The following is a 27,977-nucleotide window of genomic DNA, read 5'->3' as shown; positions in this document are numbered from 1 at the left end:
ACACGCACACACTCCACAACACTACAAATCACTTTGAAATGTATTTTTTTAAAAAATTGACAGCTAGAGACTTCAGAACCACTTAAGATTCTAAATGTAGAAGAACTGCCAGTGCAGTGGCACTGGTTTATGAAGGCTGCTCCTGCCAATGCAAGAGATGAGTGGGTCAGGTGGAAGTAGTGTCATCTCCAAAAACATTTTTTTGAACACTCATGACAGATAGTTTCGAGATAGATGGTTCTTGAGGTCTGTTGCAGGAATCCATTGTACAAACCTGTGAAGTTACCATTAAAACTGTAAGATGGAAGGAAGGGGACTGTCTACGTTTGCATCAATGGTTCCAATTCGTAGGCACTGGCACATCAAGAGGGCTAAACAAACTGTGAATGTGAAGTTTAAACAGGGACGAGCCTGAGGAAAAATCTTTGTTCCTTGATAGGTCAATAATAATCCCTTAAGGTCACTGGACTCCACACATCCATTCATTGTCCATCTCTGAAACTCATCCTTTTAACTCAAATGTAGCTCTGTAAAATAAAACCCAAAATAAAAGAGCCTTAACACTGTTCTGTACAATCTTTCTGTTTCCAGAGTCTTTATACCTCTGGCTCTACACTTTTTCTTTCCTCTTCAATTTGGATACTTTCTTGACAGTTCCGTTCTTGTTGAGAAGTTTCAGAACACGCTCTTTGTGTTCCAAGACCTTTAGCATGGATTCTCGAGCCTCATTAATTTGATCCATTACAAGTTTACATCTCTGCATATTCCCCTGAAACACAACACAGCGCTGATATTAAAAAGTTAAACACTTTAAAGGCATGCAAATCTTTGTTATCATCCTTGATTAACCAGTTGGTATAGGATCTAAAGAATTTTAAAGCAAATCTAACAGCCCTTTCAAAAAAATAAATAAATGACCCACAGGAATGTATTCAGAAGTGTCTGATTCCAACCTAATTTCTCATCTCTGCTGATAAAATACACCATCTAGGGGCTCAATCTAACCAGGTCTACTCAGAAGTAAGTCTCATTTTGTTCAATGGGGCTTACTCTCAGGAAAGTGTGGTTAGGATTGCAGCCTAAGACTCTTCAAAAGACATTTTGTGAAATGTTTTGTCCTTCAAGATGCACAGTAAAAGTGAACTTTAAGTCATTTCTGCCCAATCTTGCATATATGCAACAGGGACTAAATGTGTACATCGGTAGGCTGTGCAAAAGGAGACAAGATAATTCCATTGTTGCATAGGTTTTTTCCCCCCTAACAGGTAAAGCAATATTATTGTGGATAAAATTATGGAAATCTCTGGACTTTGTTATGGAGTCCTATACCTTGAATACACGAGCTACATACACGAGCAATTTGAAATGTATCAAATTGGGTTTGAAGAACAAACCTATTAGGGTTTAAAGAACACATTTTTGAGATTGGATCATTTGCATACACTCCTAACTTGCAGTGTTTTCAACGGCTATATGCCTTTTATTTTTAGGAATCTGTAGTGTGCCTAAGTTTGATTTGCAATTTGACTGTTTGACAGTGCAATTTGATTCACCCCCTTCCATCTCTTAACAATTCTTGCTTACACTGAAAACAACTGTAGTAGAGTGTTACTCTACTACACCATACAGAAGGTACGTACTATACCTGTATCAGTTCATTTATTCTATGCAAGTCATCATCAGTTGCTGCCTTTTTCTTGGGAATGATCCCTTCTTGCAGGGACGTGAGTCGTTCATACACATCATGCTCCAGGTTTGTCTATAAAACAGTAGAATTTGGCAATACTACTAACATTTTCATTCTATTCCACATTAAAGCTACAAACACTATGGACATCCCCTCTCACATCTGTTAGTTGCTTTTGACAGGTTCAATATTATTTCACTAATAACATAACCATTTTCTTCTCTATGTGGTCAAAATATCGTTTTTGCAGCTGCCACGAGATTTCTCTTAAATAGAGTTCAAAATAAAACTGAACTAACCCACCTTTGGATAGGGAAACATGGAGCCTAATCTTGTGCTGCCTACACTGTTACAAAAACCAATGCCTCCAAACAACCCATGTCCCATGCTTGATCAAAAAATAGTGGCTGTTTCCAGTAATCTTTTCTCTTACTCATGGAACAAAACCATGGTCCATACAAAAGCTCCAAATACTTTTCACAAACACAAAGCAGTTCCAATACTCCTAAAAAATCGGACTGTAACCTCACTTGTCTCTATTACGCCTTTGAGAATGTAAGTACTTAGGGAGCTTGGTGCTAGAATACAAAGCACCTACCTCACTCCCATTTGAAATAGAAGCATCCAGGAATGTGGAGCAGTGCTGCCTCCTCAGGTCAGCAGCACCATCCCAGACACTTCTTCAGACCTGTGCACCAGAGGGAGGGATTTGCCAATTTTGAGCATTTGTATAAAATGCATCAAGCTCTTATGCCTGGATCAAAACCTCCAATCATACTAAATGGTTCATTTGATGCATAGACACCCAATTGCAGAATACACTTCACTCTTGATGGAAAATAGAGTCCCAGCAGTCTAACAACCTGGTGGTAGCTTGCTGCCTTTCTGCATTTTATATATCAATGTATACATTTTTTCAAAGGCTTGCAAATGTTTGCTTCAGTCCCCCATCCCCATTTTATATTGAACCAATGTGATTCTTCCACTTACCAGCTGCAGCAATTGTGCTGCGCAAAGATGAACTTTCCACCCCTGGGCACGACAAGACACACCCTTCTGGTTAGCGATCTCCTGCAGCATAGCCTTCTTCTCTTCTAGAAGGAAAGAGAAAGATGAGAAGAAGGCCAACAATCATGCAACAAAGCAGGAAATGTACTTTATTTAGTCTTCAGTTCACCAACATAAAAAGAGCACATGAATAGTTCAGAACCTTCTTCAGGGAGCAGCAGTTATTTATACGCTGGGCATCTGGAGCTTTATCACAGATGTGGAGAGTGGACTACCGAAATACCATCAAATGTGCAAAAAAGAAAATAACCCTCTGCATTCAAAGGTACCAACTGTACATCTGAAGGGCTTAGTGCAGTGACTAGGAAATGTGTCTCACACCAATGAGGAATGTCCATTTCTCTACTGGATGAAATACTGATATAGTTAAGCACAACCACATATGAAAGCATGCCCACCAAAATGTTTTATTACAAATACAGGTTGAGTCTCATTCGTGAGGGTTCCATTCCCATAACTAACTTACCCCTGCTAATTGGGTAAGAGGCATTTTTTCAAGTGGGTGCTCCTTTTTTTAGCAGGGGGAGAGTAACTGGCCCAGCACTGTCTGTTCTAGTGGCTGTCTGCTGGTATTCATTTGCATCTTTTTAGATTGTGAGCCCTTTTGGGACAGGGAGCCATTTAGTTATTTGATTTTTCTCTGTAAACCGCTTTGTGAACTTTTAGTTGAAAAGCGGTATATAAATACTGTTAATAATAATAATAATAATAATAATAATATTATTATTATTATTATTATTATTATTATTATTATTATTATTATTATTATTATTAACAACAACAACAACAACAACAACTCACGTGCTGGTCACCAGGAATCAGCACATTCCTTCTCATTTGCAGTGGCCATTCGTGTTGAGTCAAATCTGTGTATAATAAGGTTGGACCTGTACTGCTAAATGTGGGAATTCTAGATAACTGAGAAAACTGGTGAGGAGATGTCTTTTTGCTCTTAATCTTTTATAACCATGGGCTGTATTGTACCCACCACCAAAAGTCTGCGAACTGAGTAAGTAATACGTGATAAGTACAACTGTATGCTTATTTTGCATAATTCTACTTCTGTTTGCCACTGGGAAGGAGCAAGTTAACTATGTAGAATGCTGAAGACCTGTTTGTCCTATGCCCCAGGGCGGGGGGTGGGGGTTCTGTAATACATTTCATATAATTATACCCGATGTGCATTACTATTACCTCTGCAGTGGAAATTGTGTTGGTTTGAAGTGATGAATGTATTTCTAGGCAAAAGGATGCATGTTCTATATTAGAAGTTATAGTTTTGCAAGTAGGCTTTTGTCAGTTGTCTTAACAAAATGGAATAGACCCATACTAAAATGTGATGATTAGAAAATGTACCTTTCACCCTGACATCACTGTACCGCTGAAAGTGATGATAAGCAGCTTTCCAGGGGTTGCGATAGTGGCGAAGCAGTGTGATGGGGGGTCTTGGACGCACAGGAACATACCTCACACCTTCTTCATCTAAATAAGGATTAAGAAAAATGAAAGAAACGCATTAAATATACGTGTTTTGAACTAGGAGGATGAATGTGATTGCCTGATTTAAATATTCTTGAACCAGGGATTAGCTCAGTTCAAATAATAATTTTTTCATGTTCAGATTATATATATGAACATGAGAGAGAGAGACATACAAGATATTGGAAATAGGAAAAGCAGAAGTTCATTGTTTTTCGCTGCAATTCCTTGTTTAGTTGCAATGTCATACTTTGCACAGGTAAAGTTTTGGAGAACAGGCACCAAGAAAGAATATTTTTGCCCCAGAAAAGAAGTAATCACCTATATACTCTTTTGGAGGAGACTTGCGTTTCTCTGTCTTTACCAGCAGACTTTTGGTAGTGGATTTTTCATCATCAGTGCTATTGGTCTCCATCATGTCTCCTTCCTCTGTAGAAATTACATGCTGTTGCTTCCGCGGTTTTTTTCTTGGGGAGGCACCAGGTGGCAAGTCACTTTGGGGCATTGAGAGGTTATTGGCCAGCAACGTAAGAGACGGAGACACAGTATTTGTAGTCAGGGGAGGAACTGCTGAAAGGAAGGATGGAATGTATTTAAGAGACTGAGAGTTAAAATGAAAATTTTCTATATCCTCCAACCTCCTCCCTTGCCCAAAAGGGTGCAATGCTGTAAGTTGTATACTCTAGCACTTGTGCTAACTCCTACTGCAGTGCATTTTTAAGGGGCAGCTTCACTGTATTCCACCCCCCCCCCCAAAGGATCTTAAAGACTTTACTATGTTTATCTCCCACCTGATTTTCTTTTGAACTGTTTGATACTATGCCAAGAACATGAGCAAGCAAAGCCAAATGAACAACCTGGCTTTGTTTTGCCTTGTTTACATTCAGGGAGGATTGAGTAATTGTTTGTCTTGATCTGTAAGCTCACTCTGACAAGGTTTGGGAAGGCTTGCTTTTGATCAGTTTTATTTTACAAGGAAATTGTAAGCTACTATCCTTGGTGCAGTAAAGTGGTTACAAGCACATAATTTTTAGTGCTGGTAATGGTCATTGCAAAGCGATATACAGGCAAAATTCTTTTTGTAAAAAAGCTGTTCAATTTAAAGTTGAAAGGCTTGTCTTACCTCACCGCTGTTTGTGAAGCTGTACAATTGTCAGCTTTTACTACAGAATACACAGCACTTAACACTTGGTGCCTCCCACAAACACCTCATCATTAAATGTAGAACTTTGAACCACTTTAATTGTTTCTTCTATGAAACCACTTTTACTTTTCATGCATTGTGATTATGCTAGCCTATGGGCACTTCACAATCCAGCCATGCTCTTAGATTGTGAACCTCTATACTGAGAACCTCTATTCCGAGACAAACAGAAACCCCAAACAATTTTAAATATATTAGAAAATGTACAGCATTCATTATCATGAGCTTTTTGTAATGGATGATTGTAATGATTTTTGTAATCAACTGAGATCTGAGAAGAGAGGACTACCTGAGACTGGCCGCATTATGTCCATAGGTTCCACTTCCTCTTTGATTTTTATCTCTGGTACCACAGGACCCAATACTGTGGAGAGGACACCACTTATGTTTGACGGAGGTGGAGGAGCAGCCACAATTGTGGTTGAAGTGGGTGGGGCAGCTGGAATTGTTCCTGGAATGGTTGACAGGGCTGTTGCGGGCTGTGAAGGTGGACTGGCTGCTGTGATGATTGTTGGAATGGCAGATGGTGGCTGCTGAGAAGTAGGAACTGCAATAGGTTGCTCATTGCTCTGAATGGATACTGCTTCCACAGACACAGTGACTGGAGTGGCCATAGACACATGGATTTCTGGTTTAGGTTTGGCACTAAACAAAAAAACAAAACAGTGTTGGTTTCCTTTATTCAAGATTCTACCGCTATAACTTAATAATACTTCCCTAATCAGTGTCATAGTAATCTGCTTTCCTTCTTTTATTGGAAACAATACTTATGAGTGGGAAGCAGGAGGCAGGGCTGGGATCCAGTAGTTATGCCGGATCCCAACTCGTTCCCGGGGAGAATGGAGCAACTTGAAGCCGCTCCACTCTACTCAGACTTGCGCCACCTCAAGAGGTGGCGCAAGTCTGAGGAGACCCATAGGGGAAAGGACACCTTTCCCAGAGGTAAAGGGAAGAATTTCCCCTTGCTTCTGGCTGAGCCACTTTTGGCCCCTATCCTGTGCTGGATACAGTACAAGCCTCCTGGCTTGCTTGTTCCAGCGCAGGGTAGGACTGCGCCCTAAATCTGAAAAAATTAGAATAATTTGTGCTAGAGGCTTAAGAACCAAAGAATCTCTGTGCATATTCTAGCAATCTGTTTAAATTATGTGATACAATGCAGCTTCTCATTCTTTTAATCATTCCTTTATCTTTTCAAGTCCAAATCTTCCTTCCATAGCTCTGGTTAATAAAATTCTTCTATCAGAAGCCCTTTATGTCATTAAAAAGCACACTTTATTACAAAATGCAGATTGTGTTCATTTGCTAAAACAATGGTGAATTGTAGGACACTTCTCCCTATCATATCTACAGGTCTACAGAGCTTGCGTCCTGAGTACACTTCTGTACTGCAGCAAGTCATGGACTCTTCGCTCACAACAGGAGAGGAAACTGAACGCTTTCCACATGCGCTGCCTCCGATGCATTCTTGGCATCACCTGGCAGGACAAAGTTCCAAACACAGTCCTGGAGTGTGCTGGAATCCCTAGCATGTATGCACTGCTGAAACAGACGCCTGTGTTGGCTCGGTCATGTCGTGAGAATGGATGATGGCCAGATCCCAAAGGATCTCTGCTATGGAGAACTCGTGCAAGGAAAGCGCCCTACAGGTAGACCACAGCTGCGATACAAGGACATCTGCAAGAGGGATCTGAAGGCCTTAGGAGTGGACCTCAACAGGTGGGAAACCCTGGCCTCTGAGCGGCCCGCCTGGAGGCAGACTGTGCAGCATGGCCTTTCCCAGTTTGAAGAGACACTTGGCCAACAGTCTGAGGCAGAGGCAAAGAAGGAAGGCCCACAGCCAGGGGACAGGCTGCACTAGCTCCCAGTGTGGAAGGGATTGTCACTCCCGAATTGGCCTTTTCAGTCACACTAGACGCTGTTCCAGAACCACCATTCAGAGCGCAATACCATAGTCTTTCGTGACTGAAGGTTGCCAACATCGAGGAGATTAGGGATTATAGTCAAATCTTAAGGAAGCAGTTGTAGCAGTCTGAAAGATCATGACAATCTGATGTGAGTGCTGGGGTGGGACTGACAGAGGAGGTACACGAGATCTGGCAGAAAGCTGTGGAACTTAAGAACAGTGTTTTTCTAAAGCCTGAGCATTTATTGGTTCACCTTCCCTTCACCCAGAAGTATATATAGGCATGCCCCCATATCCGCAGGGGTTCCATTCCAGGAAACCCTCCCCCCCACGGTTAAGTAAAACCGTGGATACGGGCAAACACCACTTCTGTCCACAGCCTCTGGCAGGCTCAGGCTGAGCTTGACAGTGGAAAAAAGTTTTATCTGTGAAACCAGAAGCAACCTTTTTAATACCTTATAAGGCATTAAAAATGTCACTTCCTGTTTCAAGAAGAAACCAGAAGTGACTTTTTCCCCACTGTTGGGCTTAGAGGATCCTCTGAAGGCGAAAGGAATAGAGCGCCCCTCACCTCTGGAGGGGGCACATGTGGGGGAAGCCAGACCCAATCCACGGTCAAGTGAATTCCCAGATATGGGACTCCCCTGTGTTCAGCAGTTGATTAACAGAAAGTTCACTGTTTTGTAATGATTAAGCCAGTTCGCTCCCTTTTTGGCAAGCTAAAATTCCAGTAACTTTGAATTTTCATGTGTCACTTTATGATGAAATCCTACCCAGCTGGTCTTGGTGATCCAGATGCATTCCTCATAGAGCTCTCAACTCGAGTGCCAGCTACCTCAGGCGGTTGAGGAGGAATGAGGCTCTTCCTAACTGCCAACCTGCAAAATAAAAGGCAACTAAGCATGAAATATCTGTTACATGGGAACCTAAAAAGCTAAAACACTAATGAATTAATATTTCCAGTTCCAGTAAATGGAACTGATTCCAAATGCAACTCTTTAAAAACAAGATTAAACTAGTTCTTCAGGGAATTTAAAATCAAAACATTTTACTATTTCTCTTTTATTGCATTTCTAATGCATTTATTCGATATAATTTCCAGCTTTAAATTCAGTTTATTACCAAGAGGAAAAATTGAATCTTGGAGAATATTTTTTGTTAAGAAATAAGGCAACCAAAGAAAATAATTCAAACATGAACTCTGCCATTTCTCATATATGCTGTATTGGCTGTATCATTCTGCCCACCATGTTTAATGTGACTTATGAAATGCCAGAAGACTCTTCTCTGGTTTTGCTGCAACACTACCCCCTTAGAAGAATGCAACAAGAAGCTATTTTATGATTATTCAAATCACAAATATTATGGCAATTGCACTCACCCATCTGTAGTTGGTTTCTTCCGGAGTATGCTTGGGCGAGGGGATGAACCCTGGGCTGGTGTGCTCGAACTGGCACTCTGGTTATGTGTTTGCACCACGGTAGTTGAAGCTTGAGCAGTGTTGAATGTATTGCTGATTGGATTGGCCACAATGGTGGCTCCGTCTGCCAAGACTACTAGTGAGAATAACCAAAATTATTTAAAGAGTAGAAGTTAGCAGACGATAAATTTTTTTAAACTTGTCATTACAAGAAAATAAATTGACAATGTGGCTCCATTGTATAGTCACTTCAAACTTTGTATTTAGTGTTTTAAAATAATCCACAGCCCAATTCTTGGGATGTGTAGATGTGTACTCCGAAGTAAGTCATACAATGTTCAGTGGGCCTACCCCAAGTGAGTCTTCAAAGGACTGTAGTCGATACTAAAATTAGAGCTAGCACCACTTCCAGCCCTGCAAATGATCATGCAATCTAATGGTGGGAGCAGTCATTTGTTCAACAGCTGCTGCCTTATGATACAACATTTGATGGAATGTAGAGAATATCTGCCAACTGAAGAATTTGGGGGTCCATTACTGTGTGTGCAGGTTCAACCTTGTTATACATGGATTTTTTATACATGGATTTGACTCAACACGAATGGCCACTGCAAATGAGAAGGAACATGTTGACCCCTGGAGTAGGGGGAAAATGCATCCCTTTAAAATCACAGTTTAAAAAACTGTTTTTCTTACTGTTGTAGAGAGACAGTCATGCAAGCAATCATTCCATTCCTCAGATGAGCCAGGCAAAGGCAGAGGATCCTTTGCATTTCTACTTGATGACTGCCTCTCTACAACAGTAAGAAAAGGTGTTTTTAAATCACAATTGTAAAGGGATGCACTTTTTAAATTTTTTAAAACTGCTATTATTTAATACATTTTATGGTACCAGCAGGGAGTCCCAGAATCAAACCTCTGTGAACATTGAGGCATGACCTTATTCCATTAGGAGCAATGGAGGGGCAAGAAACCTGGAAGTGGGTCTTTAAATCTATTTTTCCACATTTTTTAATCCACTGATTTTTTTTTCATCCACTAGGGGTTCTGGAATGGAACCTCAGTGTATAATGAGGGACAACCTGTATATGACATACACTGAACTATTAAAGCCTTCTGTGTTACAGACAGTTCAATCTGATTCATGCTATTAATTCAGAAGTCTTCGAGTTCAGCAGGACTCTCTCTCAAATAAGTGTGTACAGAATTACAATTTCAGAGCCTTTAAAACAGTTATGACATTTTTTTAAAAACCACCACAGTCAGAGGGATAGTTCAAAAGTCTTGTACCTGCAACACAAATATTCTTGGCTAGTTACCTGATGTCTTTGCTTCAGTTGGTGGCTGCTGAGCACCCATTGGTGCAGTCTGAAGACCTTGCGTGCCAATTGGTGCAGTTGGATGTAGCCCTTGAGTTCCAATTGGTGCAGACTGTATTCCTTGTGCACTGACAGGAGCTGGCTGTATGCCCTGTGCACCAATTGGTGCAGACTGAATGCCCTGGATATGACGGGCATGAGATGCATCCACAGTCATTAGCTGCATGGGATTGAGATGAACTGTGGAGGCAACTCCTACCCCAGTCTGAGCTGTTATGGCAGAGTTGGGGGCCTGAGCTGAAAATGGAAATGCGAAACAATATATTTAATTACTTCCATGTAAAATAGAGAATGAATTATCCTGCATTGCCAAGAAACATTGCTTGATTTTATATTTAAGTTTATTTACACATTTGTGGTTCTGAAGATGCCAAATGTTTACATAAAATTCATCAGCCAACCCTTCCAATTTTAGATATATAAAGCACCAATGGAAGTATACTGTTACGGCTGTATAACAGAAGTTGTGTGCATTTTGTGTTTTATGGAGCTGGAAAGATATAGTTTGCACCCCACAACATGTAGCCAACTCAACAGCCTGAGTCTGGCTATTACAGCTTTTCATATTAGCTGAAGTACTTGGTATTGGATGATACAGCATTACTGTTGAACAGAGCTTGTAACTGTAGACCTGGTGAAATGCAGTGGTTGGGAACATGAGATATAAACTGGAAAGCCTGTAGTTCAAATTTCATCTCAGTCTTGAACTCAGTGGGTTGCCCATATTTCATGCCATGGATATCAGGAAATTACTACAGGTATAAATTAATTATCCACAGATTTTTTCACCTGCAGTTTTATCTCAGTGCGATGAGAAGGGCCTTTTAAAGGAAAAAAGTCATTTAACAATAGCCTTGTTAAAGTGAGAGAGGGCAGCTGGCTGACAATCAATCATTCTCTCTCCAGACACTTTGAACAGCTTAACTCCAAGGCAAGCAACCCCTCCCTTCCCCCTGAGCAAGTGAAAGAAAGATAATCACTTTGCATTCTGGTGAAAGGAGGGGTCACTACCTAGAAGTGACTCCTTTCTAAGCACCTGGAGAGAGACTGATTGATGGATTGTCTGCCTAATGACTCTGCCTTACATCACAAAGGTCGGCAAGGCTGTTTTTAAATCGCCTAGCAAAGGCAAACTGTTTTTTTAAATGGATTTGCTTTAATGCAATTTTTGCCATCCACATGAGTTATGGTAATGGAACCCTCATGAATTAGGAGGCTCAACCTGTACTATGACTATGAAGAAAATAGCTTGATTCAGGTATGGTTTTTGATTCAACTTCTGCCCTTTGAGCTTTGATTCACCTTTTCATCTTAAGGTTTTCTTCTTACAAACAAAACAAGTTCCAAGTTCACTCACTAGAAAAACAAATTTGTTCCTTTCGATCTTACTACGAGTAAACAAGATTGGAATGAGAAAGGGGGTGGTTGAACCTGTCCATTAAGCCCTCAGTGGACAGGTTGAGAAGAGACACACACACCCTTTCCACTTCATTGTGACTCTGGGGGAACATGCAGGAACCACTTGCCCCACTCCTCTAATTTGGACACCTTTCCAACTGCTGTGGTAAGACCCCAACACTCCTTGAATATGCTATGTAACAGCCCAATCCTGTGTCTACTCAAAAGTAAGGTCCCTTGCATTCAGTGGGACTTAGAGTCCAATCCTATCCAACTTTCCAGCACTGGTGCAGCTTTGCCAATGGGGTTTGCACGGCATCTTGCGATGGGGGGGATCAGTAATGGAGGCCTCCTCAAGGTAAGGGAATGTTTGTTCCCTTACTATGGGGTTGCATTGCAGCTGCATCAGCACTGAGGAGTTGGATTAGGATTGGGCCCTTCATTTCAGGCAAGTGTGTATAGGACTATGGTATTTGGCTACAAACTATATACACTTACCTGAGAGTAGATCCTGTTGAACTACTTCTAAGTAGACACATCTAAGTAGATTGGGCTGTAAACAATCCTAACTAAGCCCCTTGAAATTCTATACTGCAATTCTTCTTCTAGGTCAGGGGTGCTCAAAGTTTTTGGCAGGAGGGCCACAACATCTCTCTGACACTGTGTTGGGAGGGGGCCCCCCCGCCAGAAAAAAAGAATTTACATTTCAAATTTGAATAAATTTACATAAATGAATATATTAGAGAGGGAAATAAATGAATTCAATCCAGTTTATGATCCCATTCACCCTAATAAAGGGGGGGAAGATTTTAATGCCAGTTTATGATCCCAGTCACCCTAATAAGGGGGGGGTGATCTTCATGCCAGTTTATGATCCCATTCACCCTAATAAGGGGGGGTGATCTTCATGCCAGTTTATGATCCCATTCACACACACGCAAATGGAGGGGGGGATCTTCCACACTTTCACACACACACACCTGCCTTCTCGTCTGCCCCCTCGCCCTCCCTCCTTACCTCCCTTGTTTGCTTGGGCTGCCTGCCTGCTCGCCCAGTTGCATGTCTACCTGCCTGCCTGCCCACCTAACTGCCCTTCCTCACTAGCTAGGGCGGCATGTGCTGCTGCCTGCCTGACCAGCCAGCCAGCCAACCAGCCCTCCCTCCAGACATGTGCTGTGGGCTGGGCTGCCCTCCCTCGCAGGGGATCTCTCCCTCTCCTGCACTCCCCTGGCTCAGGTTGCGGGGGGGGGGGGAGGGGAGCCGAGCCCAGCTGAGCCCATGGAGCTGAGCCCATGGGAGGGGCAAGGCAGGGTGAGACCTCCAGCAGGGGATCTCTTTCTCTCCTGCATTCCCCTGGCTCAGGTGGCAGGAGGGGAGCCGAGCCCAGCTGAGCAGAGCCCAGCCCAGTCCATGGAAGGCAGGAAGAGACCAGCCGACAAGCACGCAGCGTCTTTTATAGTGGGAAGAAACGCGAGACCTGCAAGTCTCACATTACCTTCCCACTATAAAAGGCCCTGCGCACACACTGGGCTTGTCTTTCCTTTGCTGCCACTGAGCTCAGCGGCAGCGAGGGAAAGCAAGGTGAGGAGCTCCCACGGCGGCCCAGTGTGGGCTGGGGTGAGGGCCGAGTGCCCATTGGAGATGGGGGGACCTGCAGCGGGCTGCAAGTGGCCCACGGGCCGGGGTTTGGGCACCCCTGTTCTAGGTAATACACATGCTATGCCTAGAAAAACTAAACTAAGTTATTTAGTAGAACTGTGTCTCTCAAGTTCTTGGAATAGGTAGTCACTGACTGAGGTGCAGATTTCATTCTCGGCGGAAATGACATAATTCAGAACAAAGCTTTAGTACCTGCACAATAGTACATGTTTATACACACAGCCACATCTGCACTTTCGTGCAGGTGTGGCTACCGTAAGCTGAGACATCCATAAGTAAGACATACTTGTTAGGGACGACCTCTATTAATTTATTGTCAGTGTTGTACCTCCAGCCTGAATAATATTTTTGCTTAAGTACTCTACATACATATCATGCTTTTCATCTAGGATAACCAAAGTGGCTTACAAATATAAAAGAAATACAAGAGGAAAAAAAAATAATAAGTGATCACTTCCAAAACCAACTCCCAAAAGGCAGGTTTTTTTTCTTAAGAAGAATTTAGATACTGCATTAAATGGGTTGTCTTTCTTATTTGGTTGCAGCTCTGAACTGCTTCTGTATATTATGCACAAGACTCATTTATACTCCTCTATAAATCAGTAAACACTGTGATTTCTTACCAGGATATTGGCGGATGGTAGACACGGAGCTCGTAATAGGTGTATAAGTGTGGGCAGCCAAAGGATAAGAAGGTGGATATGTTGGTAAAAAGTACTGGAATTGAACAGGCACTGACTGTCTACAGAAGTAAAGATCAACCAAATGTTAGACAAGTATTTCAATTACAGTCACCTTATGAAATGTAGCAGTGATTATTAAGCTTATGGTATTGCAAACTACTGTTCCAATTTGTTTGTTTTGCAGGACATCCCATTTTCTTGCCTTATGGTTGCCACCTGTAAAGCCTCAGTATTCCAACTCAATTCTTTCTATACCCTGATACAGTTGTACAGTATAGGCTAAGAACAAATATCTGGAATGTAGCAAAAGTCTTGGTGGGTTTGCACGTGCTCCTTGCCACCAAAATGTCAGAACAGTATTAAAACTAGGGTCCTGAACAGTCGGTTCAACCGAGAATTGGCCCTAAATAATAACCTTATTTTTCTGCATTTCTTCACAGAAGCATACAAAGGCTTTGTGATTAGGTTGACTGAAGGATCAAGGCATGCCATTCTATTCGTGTAACTATCTTCACTTACAATATACATGTTATGCACCCAAGTTTATCAAATATCTATCCTATATATGACCATTAATTTAGTTACCTGTTATCATTTCTAGCTTCCATTGCAACTGGATTTGGAGATGCACGGTGCCCAGATATAGGAATGAGGTTACTCCTCTCTGCAGTGTAGTCAGATTGGATGCGAGGAGAAGTATGTGTGATTTGCTGAGGAACCACTTTAGCTGCATAGTGAGAGAAAGCATCACAATTCTTTACAAAGTACTCGCAGGTAAGCAATATAGATTCCAGTAAGCAAAGGAACAACTAGAAGCTCCAAATGCCCCTATGTTGTTTCCCTCATGAAAGTAATCTGAATTTGAAAACCCAGATTTTGAATGGCAAAAGTCTGATGGTGCATAAATATGCACCATCTGTGCAGTACTAGTGAAACCATCCATTCCAGAGAAATTGATGGGAAAAGCTGGATTCCTCTGAGAAGAAAGTAAAAACTAAGTAAAAGGACTTTTATCATTCCAAATAACTTCCAGAGAGCTTGTTGCTAAAGCTAACAAAATACAGACTGTAATATCTTTTTCTCCCTATTCGAGGTATCATCACTTACTGAATTTGCTAGCATGTATGCATACCCCCAATCCATTCTATCCCCACCCACAAATCATATTTACAGATCAAATGATACATAGCCCCAAACCAGCAGCTTCTTACCGACTGGGATGTTTGAAGTGGTTACAGCAGTTGCATGGGAAGAGTGCGAGGGCATCGTCACTGTGACAATTGTACTTGTAGGCGCTTGAGTGTGAGATATAGAACCTAAAAGGCAGAGATATATGCAGTTTAATATCCCTCCGTATTTGTGTCTTTGACAGAATTTGTAGATAACAAGCAAGCAGAAGTATGTTTATTTCTCACAGAAACTGTCCATGACTAGGGCCCAGTACACATCTCTCTGGTAAAATCTTATACAATAGAGATTACTCTGTGGAGCTAGCCTCACAAAATGGCATACAAAAAACAATGCGTGATGATTTTATTATGCTATATATGAATAGATTGTGATAGTCTCTAATCAGTTAATATTATGTTAATGGATTTTTTTAGAATAAGGTATTTTTCTCCCTAACAGTTGGCTTTTTACTTATAGAAAGGAGATGCTAGACAGATACTTACCAGCTGTGGTTGCTGAAGGAATGGTATTGGTTGCTAAAATAGGCGCCACTGTTGCTGCTGCCACCGGAGTACCAGTACTGAAAATAGTTTTCTATTGAAGAAAAATTGCATGTCAAGAAATAATACTTTGCATTTCTACAAATGGGCAGAGTGCTTCATATGTATTACCTCGATATACTGTAATCCTTATAACCTCTAAGGTAAGTAAGTACTATTATCCCCATACTGCTCTTGGGCAGTGGTTCTCGAACTTTTCTGGGTCGCCCCTCCCCTGATCCTTGTAGCCATTCACCACAGCTCCCCATTACAACACCTCACCTCAGTTACCCCCAAAATGGGGATGAAGGTGTTATAATTATACACTAGAAACAACAGCTGCCAGCACTCTGAAGTTGCAATCCTAACCACCCTTACCTGAGAGTAAGCCCCATTGAACAAAATAGGACTTCTGAATAGACCTGGTTAGGATTGTGCCCTGAGTTTGTGAGCAGCACACCTGAAGGGTTTTGGAAAGGGAGGGGGGAAGAAGTGATGAATTTGCTGGGGGAGTGGAAGCCTTTGTTTTGTGTGTATCTGCTAACTGCAAACTGATGCAAACTGAGACATAAAGACTGTTTGGCTGGAATCCTAACCCCACTTTCCTGGGAGTAAGTCCCATTGAACACAATAGGATTTACTTCTGAGTAGACCTAGCTGGGATTGTGCCTTTTGTCTTACAATAGCAACCATCAGAGTACCCCCCCCCCCAAAGGAGGCAGGAGGAAAAAGGGGATGGCTGAAAAGAAATGGGGATTTTTATTTTTAATCAATTTTTGGAGACAAAGTCATCAAGAGTGGCTCTTTTTCTTTTTTGAAGGGGGAGGAAAAAGAGAAAGGTGAAGATCCTGGGTTAAGCTGATGCAGACCCCACACCTATGTAGGTCTACTCAGAAGTAAGCCCCATTTGAGTCAATGGGGCTTAATCCCAGGAAAGTGTGGAAAGGATTGCAGCCACATACAGCAAGATTACAACTCACTGCAAAGCAGGTGGGGGCTGCTCACACACATACACCCAGCATGCAGAAGTCACCCCTGTTCCCCCCAGGCAAGATGGAGTGATGCAGGCTGGGGCATTTGGACACCCCCTACTAAGAGCAGGCTGGCTCACTCCTTCGCTGAGCAGCTTGTGTTGCTGGGCTCCCCCTTGACCAATCCCAGGATGGCAAGGGGCACACTGGGAAATGTAGTCCTTGGCGCGAGGTTGCACATGGAGAGAGAGCTCCATGATGAGATGCGGCACCTCTGCCTGCCCAGCCAGCCTTCTCTCCCACCTCCCCCCCACATGTTTCAAACGCCCTCCCAGCCTCACGCTGCCCCACCCACCTCATTCACAGCTGCAGAAAAGCAGCAAGTCAGCAGGCAGCATGTGGAGCAGCCCAGCCCCTCTCCCCGAGATGCCTGGCGACGCCCCTGGAGGCTAGCCACACCTCACCAGGAAGGCAGGACGCACAGATTGAATACCTCAGCTCTTGGGGATCTAAAGCTGAAAGAGACCTAAGACCACCTACAGAGTTTATGGCAGAGGGTGTCCCTATTAAAGTTCACAGCCCAATCTTGAGCTGCCTGCAGTGCCCAGGCTCGGTGGCTCTGATGAGGGCTGCAGCTGAATCCTGCGCCTCCTGCACTACCACAGGAGGCACCTCGGGAGAAGGGGACGTTCATCCCCTTTCCCCAAGTAAGATAAGCAGCCTCGCAATGGGGCTACTCTCTTTAAGTAAAGGCACTCACGTAGAGTATGCAGCACTGCATGAGTGCCCTGGATCCTGCGGAGCACAGCTCTGCAGATCCGCCTCTCTCCCTCCCCACAACACGCCTCCCACCCACCCACTTGCACGCCTTCTGCCCGCCCCCGCTGACCTCCCCCCTCCCCGGAATGCCTCCCCCCTGCCCGCCTCCCGTTCTGCAGCCCGGCGGTCCAGGAGACTGCCGAGCCGCGGAACCTGGACCACCGCCTGGTGCTAGCCCAGCACCAGCCAGTGCTGGGCTAGTACCATTGGGAGCCTAGTGGTGACCCCCGCGACTGTTGTCTGTGGCACAGAACTGTGCCGCGGACCACAGGATTGGGCTCTAAGTCTCTTAGCTACTATGCTACACCAGCTGTTGCTCAATTATTGCTGGTGTGCTTCATGCAGGTTTGCTTAAAAATCATGCTATGTCAATCTAGTATTAAGCTCCTAGCCCAACACACACCCTGTTCAGTGCTTACTTTTTTGTTTTAATCTTGCCTTTCACAATTAGTCCCAAGGTGGCTAACAAAGTCTAAAAACTTTTTTTTAACCATTTTACAATACAATAAGTTTTGAAATGGAAATTAAAAACCGGGCAAAATACTCTTTTCATTTGCTTTTAAAGCCACACGGCAGCAAAAACCAAAACATGATATAGAAGAAGAAACAACTACATTCATTTTGTACATAATGCTTTACCTGAGCCATTGTGTGGAGTTGCTGTTTTGGTGTTCCTATGGCTGGATGTGAAGGTAGCGAGATTCTAGTTGCGGTGTCCCGTGGCTGCGCAGGGCGCTGAATACTGATAGGTGCAGAAGGTGGGTGCTGCTGAATTGACAACGTTGGCCGACTAGGAAAGAAAATCTGAAGTTTATTTTTTTTGGAAGAAGTTAAGAGTCAGTGAATTCCTAACACAAGAAGAAAGCACAGGTTCACCATTATTGCTATGCTGTGTGTGATATGAATTAGTGCACCAACAGCAAACACAGAGGTGCCTCCTGGCCACTTCACAAAAGACCATTTTATGCTAGATGGCTACCAGATGGAAGGCTGCTTAGCAGAACTGCATGTAAGCTGCTACACACAGAACAGCTCATCACATAACATCTCATCATGCATGAAAGTAACTCTCAGTAATTTTATCCACATGGTTCCTGAAGACCATTTTGTGTTGGTTACCTGAGGGTAGATTCTGTAGCATGTGTTGTTGTCGTAGTAATTACTGGTGATTGAGCCCTTGTAGCAGAGACTGTTGCTACTACAGCAGGAGGGATGGTACTTGATGTTGTTGCTGAGGGTCGGGACTATGAAGGCAGGGGGACAAAAGGAGGTAATGACTAGCCATCATCATTACAAATTGGTTAACATTATAATTGTCAATCCAGTAAATATTTTAAATGTGAGTTCACTACCAAGATTTTAAAAGAACTGATACAACTGAAATAAAGGTACATATTGCAAAACCTTAATAAAATACCTTTTTGAAATTTCTGTCTCTTAAACGTCATGAAATGTATTATTGTTGGAAGCAAATTTATTCATCAACCAAGATGTAGATTTTTGTAAAGTGAAAAAAATTCCACTGACATTGTAATAAGCCTTACTGGTAAATAATTTTATATGCAACTAGAATTAAAAGCTATAAGTCACCACTTTTGGAATTGTACGTAAAATGGAAAGTTCTTGAACAGAATTTGCAGAATTGCCCTGCTAAGTGGGTGAAGAGGAACTTTTTCAAAGGGTGTTCCTCTTATATTTAGAAGGGAAAAACTATCCTTCATCCAAGCATAGGGTCTTTTCTACTGACCGTTCCTAGTGATGTTCTGAATCTTTTTAGATTGTGATCCTTTTTGAGACAGGTAGCCACTTAATTTTTTGAATTTTGTTTGTAAACCACTTTGTGAATTTTGTTAAAAAGTGATATATAAATAATAATATTATTAATACTAATTTGAAGATCACCACTCGAGTAATTTCTCTACAATTTGTTCTCCAAGTGGTTATTTCCAGAACTAATCCCACGATGCTGAAAAATTCTCTCCACAATCAGCTACCCTTCTGCAGCTACCACACATCCCAGTTCATATAATTATGCAAGTCAACTGAATTTTCTGGGTGGTTTCCCACTGGAAAGGTTACAGAGCATTAAATAAGAACAGTCTGACTGCAATATTGCATGACTGTCACCTACCTGGATTGGTTGGTGAATAATGTGCTGAACTGCTGGTTGAGCTGTGGCTGCGTTTGGCAACTGTGAAGCTGGTCTCAGGACTGTTGTTACTTTAGAACTGGACATAACAGCAGCAGCAGCTGCACCTAAGAAAAATCCATGTGCTACATTAAAATATATAGCTAGTTTTTCTACTTTTAAAACATCAAAGTGGCTGCAACTTTTACTTAATACTTAATACATTAACTTTTACTTAATACTTGCAAAAAAAAATTAAGAAAAAACAATGCAATAGGTTGTATAGGCTGCAATCCTATACACTGTTACCTGGGAGTAAGCCCCACTTAACATTGTGGGACTTCTTAGCAAACACGCGTAGGATTGCACTGTAATAGTACTAACTACCCAAACTGCTTACATAAAAGACCAGGTGAAAACACAAAATAGAGCTGATGCGAATATAATTATTTCAGTCACGTTTCTATAGTAAAGCAATTGGGAAATGGACTGTGGGATTCCCTTACCCCAAGGAGACCTCCCACTTGCTCAATTGCAGCGCTAGATATAGAATGGGCCCAGTGGCCCAGCTGCACCAGCGCTGCATAGGATTGAGCTGCTTAATTAATTGAGCTTCTCCCTTAGATAGAACTTAAAACCAGTTAGCAAACTCTTGTCAAAAGAGAGATTGTAACCATAGTAAATATCACGACAAATGTTAACTTTTGTTATCAGCTAGTGGGAGGTGAAATTTGAGATTCAAAAAGCAGAGGAGTGGAGAGAGTACCCAATCTCACAGTAACTCCTAAAAGCATGTAGGCATGTTTAGAAACACCATTATTATACTTTAAACTCAGCTACCTTTCGCAAAACAACACAGCTAAAAATACAAGTGCACACACCCCTTGCTAACAATACTTTCACTATATGAATTTTCACTTATGTACTGCAAATATTAATACCGTATTTCTTTATCTGTATGATTATTTTAAAGTACTGTATACAGTAGGAGAAGAGGCATTTGGTCCATGTGAACTGAGGCCATAATTAAAAATTGTGCCAAGTGTCTGCATGAGACACACTGCTTGATGGGTGGTGCATATTCGCACTCAGTTTCAAGGTGCAAAAATTATGTGATGTTTTGGGTGTACTCCCATGTTTACAGTCCTTTTTATCTGTTATCGGTCAGATTTCAACAGTTTGTCTCACCATCACCATCTCCTACTTCTCATTCTTCCTCCTCTGCCTAACACCATCACCCCTTTTCTTGGGCCATTTTTAGGAACGAATTAGATACAGAAAATGAGGGATGCATGTAGTCACTCCTGAGACAAGTCTGCTCTAAATGTATCATCACTGTATTAACAGTTTAATACGCATTACTCCCAAACCACCCCTCAAAATTAAAGTATTGCTAAATTAAGTACCTCGAGGTAAGTGAGAAGCTCCAATGTGTAGGGGTGGCCCAGGAGCATTACTTCGGATGATTGACATCTGAACATTCGTTGCCATTATATGATGCAAGTTGCTGGGATGTCCCTGCAGGTAAGAAGAAAAACAGTAAGTTTTTTCTAAGACAAAATGTACACACAATCACAAACTACTGATACAGTGTTTAATACTGATACATAACAATCCTATGTATGTTTACTCAGAAGTAAGTCCTCAGTGAGGCTTACTCCCAGGTTAATGGGTATAGGATTTCAGCCTGAAGAGAAACACGAAGGTACAGGTTATGAGGATGGCCAGGGTACACACAAAAGGTTCCAGGTTCAATCTGTAGCCTCTCCAGAGCTAGGAAAGACTCTATTCCTGGTTGATGTACAGCCCAATCCTGAGCTGCCCGGAGCTGCGGGACCTGGTGGCTCCACAAAGGGCTCCCGCTGGATCCAGAGCCTCCTGCACTACCACGGAGAAGGGGATGTTCGTCCCCTTCCTCCGAGTAAGGGAAGCAGTTCCGCAATGGGACTACTCACTTTAGCGGTGACTGTTCGGTCACTGCTAAAGTGAAGGTGCTTGTGTAGGGCAAGCAGCCCTGCCCGAGTTCCCTGGATCCTGTGGAGCTTGGCTCCGTGGACCCGCCTCTCCCCTGCCTCCCGGAACAGCCCCCCCCCACGTCCTCAACCATGCCTCCCCCCTCCCCGGAACACCTCCCCCATGCCCCCGACCACGTCCCCATTTCCCATTCTGCAGCCCGGTGGGAGCCTGGTGGTAAGCCCTTATGGCACGTTTGCTACTGTGGTCCACGCCACGGAAGCGTGGCGCGGACCACAGGATTGGGCTCGTAGACAGTAGAGAGCTAGATAAGAGAATGGCATGACTCAATATAAGGCAGCTTCAACTGTATGGTCATATGTTCTGGTCAGATAGGCACTGTTAAGATAGGGGCTATAGCTTACCGTTAGGCATAAATTTAAAATTACAACAGTTCATAGTCCTCTCTCTCATGTAGCTTTAACATACATATGTTTTTTAGCACAGTGATTTTCAACCTTTTACATCTCACGACACATTGACAAGGCATTAAAATTGTCAAGGCACACCATCAGGTTTTTGACAATTGACAAGGCACACCAGTGGGAGCTCACATCCCCCTTTGGCCCTACTAATAAATGACCTTCCCTCAAATTCCTGTGGCACACCTGTGGACGACTTGCGGCACACCAGTGTGCCACGGCACAGTGGTTGAAAATTGCTGCTTTAGCAGATGAAAACGCTAACCTGTTGTCCACTGATCGTTGCTACAGGAATAGCAGAGGCCTGCGGGATGCTGCTCTCCATTGTTACGGTAACCTGTCCAGGAACTTTGGTGGGAGCAGACAAAGTAGATGGGGGAGCTGGTGCAATAGGACGGCTGGGTATGGTGGGCTTCAGAGGAGGCTGCAAAGAACATAAAAATATAATAGTGACTATTTATAATGCAGAAATAAGAACAATACAAGTATGCAGCCAGTCTCTGGGGGAAATGTGAAATAACTCACTAACAACCATTAAACTCATTATAATCTTTTGCATTCTTCGGTAAATATGCTTTAAAAATGTTTGAAAGGAATAACACAGGCCAACACGCATTTTGTTTCCTTAAACATTACACCAATTCCTGGGTATATTTGGGGTGTCGATTCCAAAAATGACATGCATTTTGCCCTATCACGTCTAGTTTTGGAGATATAGTATAGCCTCTTTAGTTAATGGTTCAAGCAGCTTCCTCATGAGGAAGCCATGGTGTAGGCTTCCTCATGAGGAAGCTGCTTGAACTATTCTCTGCACCCTGCATCCCGGGGGGGGGGGGGGGGGCTGCAGCAGGGACTGGTAGGTACATGCCAGCCCCTGCGGTCCCTTTAACAACATGATCCTGGGGATCGTGTCACTGCCTTGCCCCTGCCACCGCTGCCTTCCCTGCTCCCACACAGGCACTTACTGCAGTCCTTAAACTCCCTGAGAGTTTGAAAACTGCAGGGCTATGTGCATCAGGGATTAAACAAGCTGCTACTTAGGGCAGAGAACTGCTGCCTAATCACCATTAAAGCCATACCCCTTGGCATTTATAAATCAGGCAGCAGCCTCTAGAGGTCCCTTTTGGGCCTCTAGAAAGTTTGGGAACCACTGAGTTGTGACTTGTTTTTGAGGCAGAAACCCTACAGATGACACAGGCCAACACACATTTTGCTTCCTTAAATGTTACACCAATTCCTGGGTATATTTGGGGTGCTGATTCCAAAAATGACATCCGTTTTGCCCTGTCACGTCTAGTTTTGGAGATATCGTATAGTGAATGGTTCAAGCAGCCATGGCTTCCTCATGAGGAAGCTGCTTGAACCATTCACTAATGAGGCTATACTATATCTCCAAAACTAGACGTGATAGGGCAAAACGGATGCCATTTTTGGAATCAGCACCCCAAATTCATGTCAAGCCACCATAAAGTTTCGGAAAAACTTTTCTGACCCTCAATTTTGTAGGCCTGTGTGAGCTCTCCTCACATACTATAAGTAAGATAACTAAAATAAAGCTGATTTTGTATTCCCTGCTAGCTCAGAACATGATGAGAGGTTTCTTTGACACCTAGTTAAGACCACAAAAGCAGAACAACATAAGAGCAGAGGTGCATCCATTTTTCAGTATGGAGAAGTGGCACTATAATTAGAAACAGGTAATTTTTTCAGTGAGAAAAACCAATATTTACATGACTGGACATACCATTTAGTGGCACACAGAAGAGGCAAGATACACTAGATATTTTGATGACATATTTGTTACTAGTCTGCTCTCTTTGTCAAGCTGCTTTATTGATAAGAGCTTTAGCAGATTAAAAACTATTAACTAAGCATATTCAACCTCTCCTGTTCCAAGTACTCAGGTTAAATAATGATGGTGAAACAATTAAACGTTAAAATGAACAGAAAGTTGTACTTAAGCTTATTTATACAATCAAAAAATTTGTACAAGCAAACTTCACTGTTGTTGACTGCACTAGACAAGAAGTATTAACTCCATTTTCTATTATGGGATAGCCACTATTATTACCTTCATAAGACCTTCAGAAAAAGAAAGTGGCACTGCTGGAGCCAGATGTGCTGGAGGAGCTGCCACTGTAACTGGCACTCCAGACTGCACTGTATGGTGCTGAGTCAACATTTGCACTTGTGGGTATGGCCGAACTACCACTGTTTCCTGCTTCTCTTCACGAGACTGAAGTGAGCCACCAGGAACCACAAGATCTCTGGGAGTAACTTCTGATTCTCGGCTGGGTTCATCACTTACTGCTGAAGAGACAGAAAGAAACACCAGTTAGAAATGGGTAAGATGTGCAATATCTGATGTCACAAGTATGCTTTGGATTACAGCCCTGGGAAAACCACTTCAAATCTAATAGTTGCCTTACCTGTAGTAGTTGGATTTATTAATCCAGTAGATCCACTGGTGGAGATTGGAGGAGGAGCTGGTCCTAGACTTGTGGGAGGAGCGCCAGAACGGGGGAACTGCTGAGAACTCATTTCCACCTGTACACAGAACAATAAATCATTCACATGATCACATTCTTGAACCCTGTTTTTTTATGAATAATTTGAATGAGTTTAATGGGACTAATGACTAGTGCTCTCAAGCTGTCGATACTAACATCCAAAGTGCAAAACACTCCCTTATCAAGATACTGGTTATAATCCTGAAATGCAAACAGTTCAACTGAATTCAGTAAGACTGTTTTTAAATAAGGAGAACAGAAACCTTTTGATTATGGTTTAATATCCTGGCTTATCATAGCATTAGTTAATTAAACTGCACTTCCCAAAAATTTGACATAATTAGATACTGTGCTTTGTTTTTAAAATGAGTGCAAAATTTTTTATCCTCCTTTTCTTGTGCATACCAAAGAGAGGAAGAGTACACAAGCCAAATGTTTGCTGTGGTTCATTTGCATTCAACTAAACTAAACTGCTTTCCACATGCGCTGCCTCAGACGCATCCTCGACATCACCTGGCAGGACAAAGTTCCAAACAACACAGTCCTGGAATGAGCTGGAATCCCTAGCATGTATGCACTGCTGAAACAGAGTTGCCTGCATTGGCTTGGTCATGTCGTGAGAATGGATGATGGCCGGATCCCAAAGGATCTCCTATATGGAGAACTCGTGCAAGGAAAGTGCCCTACAGATAGACCACAGCTGCGATACAAGGACATCTGCAAGAGGGATCTGAAGGCCTTAGCAGTGGACCTCAACAGATGGAAAACCCTGGCCTCTGAGAGGCCCGCTTGGAGGCAGGCTGTGCAGCATGGCCTCTTCCAGTTTGAAAAGACACTTGGCCAACAGACTGAGGCAAAGAGGCAAAGAAGGAAGGCCCATAGCCAGGGAGACAGACCAGGGACAGACTGCACCTGCTCCCAGTGTGGAAGGGATTGTCACTCCTGAATCGGCCTTTTCAGCCACACTGGACACTGTTCCAGAACCACCATTCAGAGCGTGATACCATAGTCTTTCAAGACTGAAGGTTGCCAACAGAAACTAAACCATAGATTAGAAGGCTGAACCACTGAATCAAATCATTGGTTCATTTAGCCAGTATAGGCTTTCAACTGGCAGTGGCCTTTCCCTGTCTTGCTACCTGCGAATTTATCTGTGCCTTTAGATAACCCAACTACGAGGAAATACCTACTGCTACTCCTGAAGCATCATATTTTTCTAGATAAGCGGGCAATACAATATATAAACATAATGCCATTTGTCACTTTAGACCTTAAAATGTCCTTAACGCAGAAAATCTTTGCAGGGGTTCCACACTTGTTTAGTCCTTGGGTTCCAGTGCACGGGGCTGGTAGTAGTCAAGCTTTCCTACCTGTTCGTACCCTATGCTTGCTTTTCCTCAGTTTGAAGAAGCCACTTGTACATCACAGTAGAACCATACAGATACTGGGAGGAAGCGATCACACAACAGCACTGATAGTTTCTGCTGCCAAGCTAATTGGGTAAGAGGCACTTTTTCAAGTGGGTGCTCCTTTTTTTAGCAGGGGGAGAGTAACTGGCCCACCTCACCCCAGCACTGTCTGTTTTAGTGGCTGTCTGCTGGTATTCTTTTTGCATCTTTTTAGATTGTGAGCCCTTTTGGGACAGGGAGCCATTTAGTTATTTGATTTTTCTCTGTAAACCGCTTTGTGAACTTTTAGTTGAAAAGCGGTATATAAATACTATTATTATTATTATTATTATTATTATTATTAAGGCTGCAGTCCTGTGCACTTACCTGAAAGCAGATCCACTGACCACAGTAGGAATAATTTCTGAATAAATGTGCATAGAATCAGACTATATGATGGTGCTGAAACACCAATTAAAGTAAATAGCCTCATAGTGTGAAGATCTTTCCTTCGGTTCAGCGACAGGTAACATACAAATATGCAGGTAAACAGTTATCAGATCAGCCTGTCCAAATAATTACACATATTTTATACTCAGTCATTCAATCCTATATATACCATATAAGGCATACATTGAGAGAGGAGAAGGGCAAAGAGCATGAGGCAGACCCAGAGGACGATGGAGAAACTTCTTGTTGGCAACCTTCAGTCTCAGAAGACTATGGTATCGCGCTTTGAATGGTGGTTCTGGAACAGTGTCTAGTGTGGCCAAATAGGCCAATTCGGGAGTGACAATCCCTTCCACACTGGGAGCAAACATAGTCTGTCCCTGGTCTGTTTCCCTGGCTATCAAAGATATATTGCAACAACATCAAATAACACTGGAAGAGGCCACTAGAAGTTCAAGAATCAGAAATTTGTATCTCCCTCTACACCCAAAGTGATAAAAAAGAAAGTGAAGAAGAAGTTTCAATCCTATTGTATTATTGACACCACTGTCTATCAATTCCATTTTATGATGTGGTGGCATAAAATGTAATTGAAGAATAGCTTTTTAATTGTTAGTGCAGGCAATGCTTTATTTCTGTTACCCACCTGCAGTATAACACAGACAGCACTGGGGCATTCTACACACTTGCTGCCCAACCCAATACAAGTATATTCAGAAGTCCAAGGGGGTTGACTCCCAAGCAACTGCACTGTAAAAAAACTGCAGCCTCAGCACTCCGAAGGACTTCATAGAAGCCTACTCTAAAATCTACAGCACTGCACAAGCCTAAATCCAGGCAAGCAAACTAACTTGCACCCTATGTACCACTGGGTACTCTCCCCCGCCTACAATACCCATAAGCACCCTTGACAGAGAGAGAGACCGACCCACAATACCAGGCGGTAAAGTGGCAGGAGAAGACCAGAAGCAACACCCCAGGCTCCGCCCCTTTCGCGTGCTCTGGTGGGAGTCCATCTATTCACATAGGCTCCGCCCACTAGATTCTTCGTAAGCTCCGCCTCCTCCGCGGAATAGCCAATCAAAACGCTCCTTCTTTCCACTGCGGCCCAATCAGATAGAGAATGGGGAGATCCGTCCACCAATGGGAAAACTCGCAGAGTTTACCTGAGGCCGCCAATGGGAAAGGAGGCGATGGTTAATCAGGAGTGGGCAGGGCCCGCCTCCCCTGATCACTATGTGAAACAGACGCACAGGGCGAAGGACCCGGATGTTCAGCGGGCTAGAAAAGCTGAAGCGGCCGCCACCAACCGCCGTAAAGGGAAGGGGGCGGTTGGCTCCCCTCAGCCCCCGCTCCGTAGCCGGGGGGGAAGAGCCGCAACGTCGCTCTCCGGAGCCCTCCTCCCGGGACAAGCCCTCCCCTAGCCCGCTGAGTTACCTGCGGCCCAGGGCGCGGCGGCGCCTCTCAAGAAAGCCCCCAGAACAGCTTCCTTCACTGACACCGAGGGGCTCGCTCGGGAGCGCTGCTTCCGCTGCCGCAGCACAGCTCCCCTCCCCCCTTTCGGATTGATGGGTCTCGAGACTAATCCTGCCCACTGTGGCGATACTTTCTCCTCACTCCCGCGCGCTGGTTGGCTGAGGCGGCGGTGGCGAGGAGGCTCATGGGAGTTGTAGTTCGGGATTTGGGG

The 27,977-nt window shown here is 43.2% G+C and overlaps 1 protein-coding gene across 5 annotated transcripts; it reads right to left on the bottom strand.

The window, feature by feature from the left end:
• Window positions 1-27,842, bottom strand: SAP130 (Sin3A associated protein 130). Of its 5 annotated transcripts, none has more exons than XM_066619610.1 (21): window positions 27,728-27,842; window positions 24,372-24,489; window positions 24,014-24,252; window positions 22,208-22,366; window positions 20,914-21,025; window positions 19,511-19,635; window positions 18,499-18,623; window positions 18,019-18,169; window positions 15,554-15,644; window positions 15,092-15,196; window positions 14,466-14,607; window positions 13,821-13,939; window positions 10,081-10,377; window positions 8,723-8,897; window positions 8,115-8,219; window positions 5,728-6,083; window positions 4,556-4,804; window positions 4,112-4,237; window positions 2,678-2,781; window positions 1,646-1,759; window positions 1-769 (listed from the first exon to the last, which is right to left on the bottom strand). In XM_066619610.1, exons 2-21 carry the CDS (start codon window positions 24,481-24,483, stop codon window positions 611-613), a joined length of 3,165 nt encoding a protein of 1,054 aa, XP_066475707.1. In that variant the 5' UTR covers window positions 24,484-24,489; window positions 27,728-27,842; the 3' UTR covers window positions 1-610. The 5 variants fall into 5 exon arrangements, with proteins under 5 accessions (XP_066475707.1, XP_066475710.1, XP_066475709.1 ...); XM_066619613.1 differs by having other exon boundaries at window positions 4,556-4,801; XM_066619612.1 differs by having other exon boundaries at window positions 8,723-8,894.
• Between the last annotated feature and the right edge of the window lie 135 nt (window positions 27,843-27,977).

This window comes from Tiliqua scincoides, chromosome 3, assembly GCF_035046505.1.
Source record: "Tiliqua scincoides isolate rTilSci1 chromosome 3, rTilSci1.hap2, whole genome shotgun sequence".
In the NCBI taxonomy this organism is placed as follows: Eukaryota; Metazoa; Chordata; class Lepidosauria; order Squamata; family Scincidae; genus Tiliqua; species Tiliqua scincoides.
Note: the sequence above shows the minus strand (reverse complement) of the source record. Positions and strands in the feature narration are given on the sequence as shown.